The sequence below is a fragment of the Zosterops lateralis genome (genome assembly GCF_965231275.1).
Source record: "Zosterops lateralis genome assembly, chromosome: 7".
NCBI classification, from domain to species: Eukaryota; Metazoa; Chordata; class Aves; order Passeriformes; family Zosteropidae; genus Zosterops; species Zosterops lateralis.
Genome location: NC_139767.1, coordinates 21603188 through 21616397, shown reverse-complemented (window position 1 = coordinate 21616397; position 13210 = coordinate 21603188). Strand labels below are relative to the sequence as shown.

Genomic DNA, 13210 nt, shown 5'->3' with positions numbered 1-13210 from the left:
ATATGTAACAAATGTGCCTCTCAAATATTGATCAGATATTTATTTGAATATTATTTCCTTGACCAACCTGATTTTTCTAGTTTTCTAATATATTCTACTACAGATGTAGTAGATTTTTTGTATCTATGTACAATTTTAACTAGCTTAGTTAATTGAGTTTTCAAAAAGAATTTTCAAAAGTCACATTTGTATCTTCTTCCAGGTGAAAAATAGAAATGATGAAGTTACATAAAAAAGCAGTAAAAAAAGGAAATATTTTCATATGAACATACTTGAATGAATAGAATAGATTTTTATTGACATGAAACTGTCTGCAAATAACAATAATTTCTAGAAATAAATAATTTACTTTTTCAGGTAGATGTATTTTACATATAATTTACCTACCATGCTATAATGCCTTGTGGAAAATTCTGTAAAATCCAAGAGTTCTAGTCTATGGAATTCCATAGTAGGATGGAAGATTAAATCAAATTTTATACAATAATAATAACTATTGAAAGGCTTTATTTTTACTTCTGTGCTATAAAATTTCCTTTTCTGATCTTACAGTGATATGATGGTTGTTTGAGACAAACTAATCTAAAAGTGGGGCAGTAGAGTGACAGTCTGTAGGGTGAGAGAGTGACAATCTGCCTTGGACAGTTTAAAATCAGTGTCTACATAAACCCACTGAATTTGTTTCCATGCTTCTAACTTAACCCTCATTGATTCATATTTAGGCAGTACCTATAAGGAGTGAATAATTTTAAACTCATATTAATCAAATATCTCTACTACTTATCTCTACCATAAAAGAGAAAAATATAAAAATCAATAATTGTGTATCTCATTTAAATTTTTACTACAATACTTGTCTTTCACATTCTCATGGTTAATCTTCCTTCTTTCAATTAATTCTGCAACACAAACTGTTGATTTCCCTTTTTCAGATCATTCTATGTTGAAGTAATCAATACATCAAAAGATTTAAATTATGTCATTAACTCCAAATATCAGTGAGTATAACCTCAGAAGAAAACAGCAATTTGCTGAAAGATCTGTACCTCTATTGCAAACTTTGGGCAACACAATGCAGATAATGCACTTGGCTTTCTCAAATAAATAACTGGTAGTTTATATAAATCTTACCTTATTATACTTTGAAGTGATACGTGGCAGTTGCAGAAAGAGCTACTCTCTCTTCTGCAACTATGGCAAGCCTTGAGGATCCTGAGCTCTGCCTAGCTGCCTCTTTTGCACAGACTTATATATATACTGTTCAGCTCTAGTAAGCATTACAGGAGTGCATCATTGCTGACAGTTTCCTTATTCAACTTAAAAAAAAAGTCATCATATTTGCTATTCATTTCATTTGATAATTTTACAAGCAATTTCACACATTCATTCTGCTTACTTTATGACATCAATGCTAACATGGATTTGCAAAAGGAGTGAGGTAGCAATGTCCAAAGTAGTAAATATCAAACAGAAGGGCATTAACATCACAAACAGTGGGCAAAAGGTGCTTGGGATCAAGGCAGCAATTTCTCCAATTTCAGATTTGCCACATTTAACATTTAGAATCCTGATTCTATAGACATCAATAGCATTGTTTTCACGTATCAATTTTAAATGGGAGTTTATAAATCTAATCCATTGTTAAAAATAAGCACAACTTTCCCAAAGCCCTTGAATGATTCTTCAAGTAATCCTGTGCCAATATACTGAATATGAAAAGATGTGAAATATTGCAGTGATGGCTACACACTATGCAATGCCTAGCACAGGTGAAATTTTAAAAAAGTTTTTATTGGCCTTAGATGTAAAATTCCAAATTTGTAAATGCTACTGTAAGAAAATTCACACTCACTTGAGAACTAAATGTCAAACATTCACTATAAATTGAGTTTCACACAGTGGCCTATAGATTTATGCAAGATAAAACCATTTCCTCACATTTCCATTCCCTAAAAGGAAAAAAAAAAAAGAAATAAAATATATTTGAGATTTGTAATAGTGCCTGTTCTAAGCAACTATTGTTGTTCAATGGAGACAATTGCATAGCTCCAGTGAGGCAGCATTGCCAAAGAAAGCCGTGGTCATCCATGCGGTGACAACACAGAGACTGAGACAGGTAGGGGAGATTGGTAGGAGGAAGGTTCTGGAATCACAGTAGAAATCTCACTGAATGCTAATGACAGCCTGTGCTCCAGTCTAGAGCGCCTCATGATCTGGTTTGTGGCAAAGGCACATTACAACAAACCTTATTTCCCTTAACCCTGCTTCTCAAAGCTGGCAAAGAATGTGCTTCAGTGGGACAACTTTCTGCTGACTGACCACAGCCAGATCGGCATAGCCCATAAGATACAGCTGAGGTAGTGTATAAACATAACAACCATATTAGAGTGGGAAACAAAATTTACTGGATTCTTCCTAGAGCACTATCCAAAATACCTGGCTCTGGTACCATGGTAGGGGTTCAGGGAAATATTGTCTCACTACACAGTGCGCATCATCAAATTTAATTTTTGTTAAGTGTAATTTTTCCATGCTATTGAATGCTATTGAATCAATCTATGAGATTCATGGTTTATTTTTTTTTTTCCCATTTCTAGTCCTCGGGGTGGGTCACCCGGCAGCTCCCGCAGAGGCCACCAGCGCGTTCTGCAGTACCCGGGCAATGCAGCAGATGGGGATCAAAGGGCCCTTTGCACCAGCAGGACACCCACAGGCTTTGCATGGACTGCTACAATCATCTCTACAGGCTGAGTTAAAGACACTTTGGAAAGAGGCAATACGGAACGTGAGACAATGTCCTCTCCTCCAAGAAACAGACAGCTTTTCTCTTTTTATCTCAGTTTATTTTCTTGTGTCATATAAAGTTCCTTCTTTACAGTAGGATGATTCCAGAAAAAAAAACCACCAAATGAGACAGAGCACCTCAGTGCACCTGGTTGGGCAGGCTGTCACAGAGCTGTATCTAGCAGGTCATCTAGCTTCTAGAAGGTGACCAGTTACTTGTTTTTCAAGTGGTACACAGAAAATAAAATGTACAGGAAATAAATAAACTTCCATCAAGAACCATGCAACCCTCAGTTGCTGTAACTGAGTATAGAGTATATATTTCAGGAGCACAGTAAACAAGAGTTTCCACACAAAAGCAGAAAATTATATCAGGTGTATGAGGCATGCACATATATTCAGGTTTGTTCCTCCCACATTTTAAAACACACCAGTTAATTGGCACCTCTTGGCAAAAATCAAGGGCAACATCACTGTCCTCCCTCTATATCATTGTTCTCAAATGAGACAGTGCTTTGAGTCAGACTAAGAGACAGAAGCTGAAAGTGGCCTGTCTTTGGGGAATTTCCATGTTTTTCATAATTCTATTAGAGTGGTTGGGTTCACTGTATCTGGAATTTATCAAAGTTTTCTGCACCATCATCTGATTAAAATTGTCAAGATTTGAACATTTTAATGAATTAGGAACTTGCTGGCTTTTGACAGTTAAAAGTAAAAAAAATACTCATCAAATGCTTTCAAAGCAGTGACCTCCCCAAATTCTTCTGTGTATTTCTTCATTACATATTTATTACTATTGTATTATTACCCATTACATGTCTAAAGGGAGGAGGATGTATCTTGGGGTATGACTACAGGCCCACACCCTTTACTTTCTCATATTATACAGAAAGCATTCTCTCCTAACCTTGTCAGCTGTGACTTCAGAGGGCTGGACTCTGCAGCCCCTTTTGTTTTGCTATCTTTGTTACATGATAAAAAAAAAGAGCATTCCCCTTCGGAAAATGGGAACCAATATAGAAGGAACATATGTGTAAACACACTGACACATAAAACACCATGTTACACCCCTAAACGTGTGCTTGTACATAACACACACAGTGTGTGACTATGTATGTGTACAACTCCATGGCCACCCTTTGGGGAGCAAGAATGGCTTTCTGAAAGGGAGGGTTGGTTTGGGGTCTCTGGGCCTTTCCACAGCATGCAGCTCCATGCTGTCTGCCAGGGATGCTGAGCAGTTTGTACCTCGGGAGCCACAGTCATTGTCACCGTGCTGTGGCCCACACTGTCTACTCACATAAGTTGGAATCGCTCCACTGCAAGTCAATGGAGCTGCATCAATTTGCGCAAGCAGAAGAGCTGGCCAAATATGTACTAGTTATTTTACATTCTGAGAAGACAATGTTCATAATTGAAAGTAATACCAAATGCTCTTAGCAAATACTATGAATTATTCAGATTAAATATAGAGTCTTCAAATGACTCTATAAAATGTTCTAAACAGCTGTGCCTTGTAATTGGAACTGACTGGCAAACTGGGAAGTATTGAATGCAGTCTGAATTGGACTTGATATCTGAGAAAAATGAATATAACACTAACCATATTCTAGAACCTGACTGGTTTTCTGCTAAATTTCTCTTCAGGCCTTTTCTTCCTTGCAGCTGCAGTAATCCTTTGTGAAACAAATCAGGTAGGTCTGTGTTTGAAGTATAAGGATTGCAGGTTCCTTCATGTGCACAGCTCACACAGCACAAATAAGGTAGATGATGAAAACAGATTTGGAGTGGAATCAGTGACTTTTTACCATTCATGTACACTTCAGCTCCTAGAATAAAGCAATTTTTACTTTTCAGCTCAAGTTTTAATTTGTAAAAGCTAGTAAGGGTTCATAGTGGAAAGTGACTTGTAAAAACTGTATTTGTGGCTATTTATCAAGGGCCTTCTACCTAAATCTGAGCAACTATATCCCACCTTCAGAGGCTTGGATACCTTGTTTATATTACACATAGTTGAAGACTCATGTTTCATTGTCTGAAGTGGTATGTTTGAATATCTGAAGTGTGAGAATGTTATCCAAAAGAGAAACGAACAGAAAGTGCTCAGCATTGTTTGAAAACCAGATCCTCTAAAATATTTGAAAGTGAGAAGCAAAACTCAGAGAATGTTCATTCTTGTAAAAGCTTAACTTAATTCAAATTGTGTCCTAGTATTGGCTCTAACACAGCACATTCCATGTTTGCAATATAGTTATATATACTTTTTATTCACATACTTTGTTAGTTTCACCTTGATACCTCAGCAGAAGCCCTTTCAAATTGAACTATTGAAGATCTGTTACAAAAGAGCCTATTCTGCAGCCTCTTAAAGCTCTTCTCTCTGATTGAATGGGGGCAAGTAACTGTCCAGTGAATGTTTGGGGTAATGCTTCTAACATGGATTGTGTTTCTAGGCAAGGCAGAATGGAATATGTTCTCTTTCTAGAGAAAAAAAAAGCTTAGGATAATCTCATCACCATATATAAATATCTGAAGGGATGATCTCTTCCAAAGAAGACTGAGACAGCCTCTTTTCAGTGGTGCCCAATGACAGAACGAGAGGCAACGGGCAAAAACTGAAACATAGAATGTTCTGTCTGAGCATAAGGAAGCACTTTTTTACTATGAGGGTGACCAAACACTGGCAGTGGTGGCCCAGGGAGGTTGTAGTGTGTCCAGATGGCTTTTAGATACTCAAAAGCCATCTGGACAAAGTCCTGGGCTATAGGATGTAGGTAGCCCTGTGTGAACAGGGAAGTGGGATAAGTAGACCTCCAAGGCTCCTTCCCAGCCCCAACCATTCTGTGATTCTGTTATAATATGAGGGTAGGTTTGCAGTGCTCTGCACCATTTCTAGTGATTGACTGTGATATTACCTGTTACAAGCACAGGCCAGTCAGCAATCTGATGTTGATGTATTTTTAAGAGGGCTTTTTTGACACTCACAGGATCCTAGGACATTTTCTCCTAGGTCATCAAAACACATGGTTGCTCTATCATAAAGCTTTCAGGTAGACATTATTTCAGCAATTCAGTGCAAATGTCACACTCTGCTGGAGACATATTCCCATTCTTTTGCAAGGACACTGTGTAAGTCAAAGACATTAACAACATGAAAAACAATGAAGGAAAAATATTGGCAGCAACTGCACTGATTTTTAATAATTTTTTATCCCCAAAATTGCTGCCTAGAAGCCAATGTAGATGGTGAACAGTTTGGAAGATGTGTAATCTGATTGCTTTAGGAAACAAACAGACCTCAGGGCAGATTAATAATGAAATAGCTAATCCACCCTTGAGAAAGAGGTACCTTCTGTTATTTTATTTGAGAGATTTTCCCAAAATGTCCCTTATTTCAAATACTTCCAAAAGCTTCAGACAACAGACCTGTGGGCAGGGTGTGAACAACCCATTGCATAATTTTGTTAATGTACGAACAAAGGGCCAATCTATATGCCCAAATTTCCAGAACTTAGAGGATTTTCAAACGAAAAAATAAAATAAAGGTGTAGAAATTGAAAATGACCTTAATATATTGACACTTATGTGAGACTGATAGCATGCTTTTTGGAAATTACTCTAGGTTCTCACTGACATATTCAGGTATCTAAAACCTTTAAGCATGTCAGATAAGAGCTTAATTTTTCTCTCTTTCACCACAACATTGCAATGATTTCTATGGTGCTGTATCAATATAACAAATTGAGAGTTAAATCTCAGTATTTCAACTGAATTGTATTCCTTATTTGTAAGATAACCACATTTCTGAGACTACTGTTGTGTGCAGCAAATGCACATAGGACCATATAATCAACATCTAATTAGGCCCACTTCATGTTATATTTGCTTAATGTTAACTTTCTTACAGCTATAATTTTTTCCTTTAGCCATTATAGCAGTTGAATTTTAATTACATTACCAACAAAAAGCTCATTAACGTCACGTAATTGGCAGCGTTTCCAAAAAAACCTGAACTAATTGAGTATTTTCTGAAGAGTTCCCATCAAAGTATAATTTAACCATTACAAACAGCTTGGCAACTACATTTACATAAAGATGTATCTAAGGAATGTTCTCATGTGTGGAAAATCAGATTTGATATTGCCATTAACAAACGAAGGAAGCTGTTACATAGCAAATCACTTCCACATTTTAATTATTTTGGCCAAACCCCATGTTTTTGTCAAGAAAGTCAAATGAAACCCCTTGCTTTTCCATGAAGAAGCAGCAACTGGTCTCTGACTGTGAGTTATAAAGCAGCTTGCTTTGTAGGAAGGCAACACAATCTATTTCAGGTTATTTTGCACTCTCAACAGCTAATAGCAGATATTGTATCAGAAAGACCATGGTTCTTATGCAGTAGACTAATTCCAAATTTTTTAAACACATGACAAGGGAATTGTTTAATCTAGAATGGATCTCCTGCCAATTATCTTGTTAATATTCTTATATTATGACAGGACTGATTTAATTACTAATGAAAAGAATGCAAGCATTTTAGTCATTATTAGCTTCCAGCATTTTTTACTGACTCCCTAAAATAGTTTCACTAGAAGCAAAGCAAAGAAAGCTTGCACGATCCTTTGTTCCTTCCCCTCCATTCTCGGATGAATGACACTGAGATCAATTCGAATGCTGAAGTGATGATTAGGAATTAAAAACAGGTGAGTATGGCTCACATACTGATTACAGGTGAAAAACCCAATGATATATGATAGTTATCATGAGTGTCCTGCTTTCATGTTTAAACCTGAACATTGAGAGTTTTGCAGAAGGTTTTAAGAAGTTTTGCAAGGTTTCAAATAAGAGTTGAATAAAATTTGAATACATTCAATACTTTCCGTAAGTATCCAAACTTCAGTGTTAAATATTGTGTGTTCCTATCTCTTCTTGGATTCTTTACATAAAGTTGGAAATAAATTTTGAGAAGCTGGTTCTTGTTAGGATGCTAATTAGCTACTTGCACCACTTCCTTTGTCCTTTCCCATTTTTCAGTTCTAGTTAACAAATACAGTCACAGTAATCTGATAGTGTGCATTTTCAATGAACCACCTTTCTTGGACTGCAGAATATAAGTTTAAGCAAGTCGGCAATAGATGCACAAGATTTTTTACATTCTGATTTTATTTTTTCTGTCAAACAGGTATCAAATGTGTCAAAACATTTGTTACCATAACATATGCTAATATACAGTATCAAAAGTGGATGTAAACATCAAGTTTAAAATTTCGAAGTTCCTATGATCAATTCACCTGAAAACTATACAACTTGGGCACTGCTGTCATTTCATTCTCCCAGAGATCTATCAGATGCCTTAGCATGCTCTGAGTAGCCTATTTATTCTGACAAAGAAAAACATTGTTTGAGGAAGTGGGTCATATGTGTGTAGAGATGTTTGCTGGAAAGGCCTGGAATTCCATGGTTCTGATCAGTATACCACTGAAAGAAAAAACAAAAACAAAACATAAACCCTTTATGTTATGTTTTCAATTCTGCAAGAGCTAAACGATACAAAAAATGTATTTTATTGCTATATATAAGAAAGTGGATGGCTCAAGAAAAAAGAGGAACTTTATTTTTTTTCATCAGCTCCCTATATTATTACTCTTGCTGAAAAAAAGTTTCTAAGCCTTCTGTTATTTAAAAGTAAGCATTACTGCCTCAGAACTTACAGGCCAGTTGTATCAAGTCAGGCAAAAGAGCCTTGAGATGCCGTCAGGGATGAAATCCCCTTGACCTGCTGCATGGCCTGGGCAATAGGGGTAAGAGACTTGCTTAGGAATAAGTACTGGGCTCTAAGCAACAACGTTTCAGATAAATGTTAAGTTCTATTCAAAATGTCTTGCATTATAGCAGGGCCATGAATCTTATGAGTGGTGTACCAGAAATAAAACACACATATGAATTATGCTAACTCAGAAATATCTGCCATTCCACTGTGGCTGAACCAGAATGACTACAACTGCATACAGTATTCCAGATACTTATGATTTAACCCAGATTTGCTGAAGATCAGCAAGGAGGCAGAAAATGTGTGATACACAAAAGGGCCTACAAACCCCTGTCATCCCTTTTTGTGGAGTTCATGGCCCTCTGAAGCCAGACTCAGGCAGAAGGCCAGTATGTGTGATAGCAGGCAAACACTTCTGTTATTAGCCCTGAGAAAATAATTTGGAAGCAGAGGTTAGAAAAGAAATCAGATTTACATTTCCCTTGTTTATTTCTCCTTTATATCCTGCAACCTCTTGCCTATGTGTTTCTCTCTTTGCCTGTACCTGCTATCCCATGCAAGCTTTTCAGAGAACATTTTTTTGCTGATTCTGGATATATATTTTGATGCCTTACACCCTTTTTTTGCTTGTTTCACTTTGTGCCTGTGGCAGGCAAGTCTAATTCAAGATAGAATCTACCACAACCAGTGACAATTTGACCCCAGAACTCAGCTCTTTCATCATCCTCTTTTACCAGGTATCAAAAACACTCGTAAGAAAGCTGGATTCTTATTCTTATCCCTGGCTCATTTTAAAAGCCTCCAAGTTATTCTTGACAAGAGAAAACTCCTGCTAGCATCCAAAGGGCAAGGAAAAAAAAAGAGCAGGCAAATCATTGAGGAAGAAATTGAGAAGTTGTTTATGAGGAATAATAAATGCACTAGCAATTGCCAAATTTTGAAGCATGTTCAGTTGAACAGGGTTGTTAAAAACACTGCCAAATGTCAGATGAGCTTATTGATAAAGTTATGAACCACTTTTCAAAATGAAAAATAGTCTATTATTTACCATTGCCTGGAAATCCACCTGTGCATTAACCAGAGCTTTTGCAATTTGTGCTGAGTTCTGAAAATGTACATTATCTAAAAAGAAAAAAAAAAGAGATCGTTGAAACGTGTTAATACCACAAAGCATAAAGTTATAGTGCATTTAGCTGTGTCCACTAATTATCAAGTGATACAGTTGACATTGCTAAGAACAAGTAAGCATCTTATGATAGGTCATATGGAAATCTACCAAAGATCTAAGTCCTGACCCAATCAAAGATAGATGCTTAATGTTTTTCAAACAAAGTGATTCTGCCTCTGTGTTTGTTCTGCCATTTGCAAACCTCACCATCTGCTGTTCCATGGATGAGAAGATACTCTACGTTTTGGAAATTCTTTGCTCTTGCCATCACAGTTGAATTCTGTTGAGAGGAAAAAACAGTTCAGCAACTTCAATTTAAACCACTTACTTATAGTGCTGAAAGGCTTTCATTACCTAGTAGAAAAACAATCAAACAGTTGAACTGACATGACAGCAGTGACTTCATATCAATTTGAGATTACAATAGAAACCATGTATATGGCTGTATATATATATATATATATAAAACAAATAAACAAACAATATATATATATATATATATATATATCTGTGTCTACAGAGGGATCTCAACAATCTGGATCAATGACCCAAAGCCTGAGGGTCAACAAGGCAAAGTGTTTTGTCCTGCTTTTGGGTCACATCCACCCCTGTGCAGCACAAGGGGCCATGTGGAAGGGTGGCTGGAAAGCTCTCTAGTAGAAAAGGACCTGTGGGTATTGGTTAGACAGGAGCTGAAGATGAGCCAGTGCATGCCCAGGTGGCCAAGAAGGCCTGAGCCATCGTGGCCTGTACGAAAAGTACTGTGGCTAACAAGACCAGAGAAGTGATCATCCCCCTTTATTGGCCACCTCGAATCCTGTGTTCACTTTTGGGCCCAAGGAAGACACTGAGGTGCTGGAATGTATCCTGAGAAGGGCAACAGAGCTGGGGAGAGTCTGAAGAATGATTTCTCTGAGGAATAGCTGAGGGTGTTTAGCCAGAGAGAGGAGGAGGCTCAGGAGGACCTTAACATTCTCTTATGACTCCTCGAAAGCATGTTTTAGTCAGGTGGGGGTTGGCCTCTTGTCCCAGACAATAATCAACTGGACAAGAGGAAATGGCTTCAAATTGTGCCAGAGGAGGTTTAGACTGGATATGAGAAAACATCTCTTCAAGGAAAGGGTTGTCAGGCACTGGAACTAACTGCTCAGGGCAGTGAATGAGTCACCATCTGGGAAGGTATTTAGAAGACCTGTAGATGTGGTACTTGGGGACATGGTTTAGTGGTGCACTTGGCAGTTTAAGGTTAATGGCTGGACCTGATGATCTCAGAAGTCTTTTCCAAACTAAATAATTCTGTGCATCTGTGATCTGTGACTTTGGCTTCAGGACAGAAATACCTATAAATAAATGCTGGATTTTTCTTACATTAATTGCATGCATTCTGAAAAGCACTAGCAGGAGAAAAAGTATTAATCTGTGCCATATTGATGGTATCTGCCCATAAAAGGTCCCTGTGCAAGGTTGGCTTGCAGCAGGTAGCTTTCTGTGCTGTCACAAATGTTCCTACACTATCAGAAACAGATGTGATATTTAGTGTCTTTTCTAGGGGCCAATTCATACAAAGAACAGCACAAGACAGGCCATTCCCAGAATGCTCTAATTCCTGGCAACCCAGACAGCTCTACCAGGCCTGTTTGGTACTGAGCATTTCTGCTCTTTGAGTTGGGATGGAAATACGTACTGAGAACACAATCCAAATCTTTAACAGGAGTGTTTCTACTAAGTTTTTTGGATGTTAATTCAGGCCTCTCCATATCCAGTGCTGGTGTGTGTCTGCTGCTAGAGGAAACTACAGACTTTAATGTGAAGAAAAGAATGGCAACCTGTTCTAGGCAGGGGAAACTGCTCTGATCATTTAGTATGCTTAATATCTTATTATCAGAGGGCTAAATTTGCATGAAGCAGTTTGCATATCACAGCTTAACAGTACCAACAAAAACCTTATCAATATCAACATTTTAATCCCTCTCACTTGAGTTCTTTTCTAGGCTAGTGGTTTGCACTGGCAGAAGACTCTGATTTGTCCAAGTAAGAAAATAAGGACTTCCATTTAGCATTTTTGGGATTTATAAATACAAACCTACAGTTAATTTTGTAGATAAGAATTTCACAGCAGTAGCTTTGCTACAAAAGAACTGTACCATGAGAGCTGGTGGGCCACTTTCTTCACACTTCCACTTATCCATGGAAGTGTGATTCAAATTTAAGACAGATCAGCAGAGAAACAGAATTCTCACCTTATAGTGCTCAAGATTATCGGACTTTATAGGAAGACCCATAAATCGTTCTGTGTAGATTGATGCTGAAATTAAAGAAGAATAAAGCTACAGATAAAGAAAGTACAGAAAGAAAGAAACCAGAAAGGCTTCAGTGACACATAGGAAATTAAATTATGTTTAACTGTTTCTGTTCTTGGTTTCCTCATAACACACCAAATTTAAACATATTTTAAATATCAAATATGAAGGCTAATTATTTACCATTCTCCAAAACATCTTTGCAGAAATAGTGGTTTTATACTCATCTAGGTTTTGTGGATAAAGGTAATTAATTGATAATGCTTTATGCTGTTGGGTTGAACTCCAGAAGTCAGCTGAATATGGCAATGAGCCAATAAAGGTGCATGGTGAAAAGATGACACAGGTGTGAAAATTTTCACACCTTAAAAAGATGAGCTGAGGATTTGTATGTGCATTAACAGTAAATATGGATATGTATGTTGTCCTTTTCCTATTGAATATATACATGCAGCAACTAGGGGGAGCGGGAAAGGATGCAGGCATGAACTGAAAAGGTGGCCCATTGCTTTACAGGTCTCTGTTCAATTCCTTTTCCTAACTAAAACAAAGTCTGGTAACAGATTTGACAAAATAAATGTGAATAACTGAACAGTATCCATCACCAAGAAATCAGTAGAAACATCTCCCTTTGAGCTGCCTCAGTATTTGTATTTTAACTAGGAGCTGTTATGAAAATTTATGGAAAACTGACACAGCAGCTGCTACTACCATAAGATTACTTTCTTTATGACCTTGCCTTGAAAGAGTAACTGACACATATTGAGCAGTCAAGCTGCAGTATTTCAAGGATTTTATTTATTTAAGGGAGTCAAGGCTTTCTGACAAAGAAGAGCTGTAATCTTTCCCTCTCAAAAGACAGGTGATGGCCATTGTAATCATTAAGGAATTGGGATTTTCTATTTTGTCCAGTTTGATACACTGTATTAGAAACATTTTATTAAAAAATAGAAATGAGAATCCTCCCAGGAAAAGAAAATTAATCAATATACTCTTGTTCCTGTAGTTTATTATGTATCATTTACATGTGCTATCACTGAGAGCTAAAGATGTGCACTATGTCTCCCAGATCAGCCAAGTAAAGCTTCTGAAGATAATTTGTAATATAAGTAGCAAAAAAATTTAAGTAGCCTATCTTTTATCAAAATCCTTTATCATTCCATGAAAACAGAAAATGTGCAATATCTG

At 37.1% G+C, this 13210-nt stretch overlaps 1 protein-coding gene across 5 annotated transcripts in view; it reads right to left on the bottom strand.

The window, feature by feature from the left end:
* Nucleotides 1–7961: 7961 nt before the first annotated feature.
* FAP (fibroblast activation protein alpha) overlaps nt 7962–13210 on the bottom strand; it is a 37333-nt gene continuing 32084 nt past the window's right edge. For 3 of the 5 annotated variants that reach the window (XM_083865375.1, XM_083865374.1, XM_083865377.1), the window contains 4 exons: nt 11963–12027; nt 9930–10002; nt 9603–9676; nt 7962–8262 (listed from right to left, as the gene is read on the bottom strand). In XM_083865375.1, the coding sequence (XP_083721501.1) occupies nt 8161–8262; nt 9603–9676; nt 9930–10002; nt 11963–12027 (314 nt within the window). In that variant the 3' untranslated portion in view covers nt 7962–8160. Of the gene's footprint in view, nt 8263–9602; nt 9677–9929; nt 10003–11962; nt 12028–13210 lie in introns of those variants that run through there. The other 2 variants (XM_083865376.1, XR_014590571.1) reach the window with 2 other exon arrangements.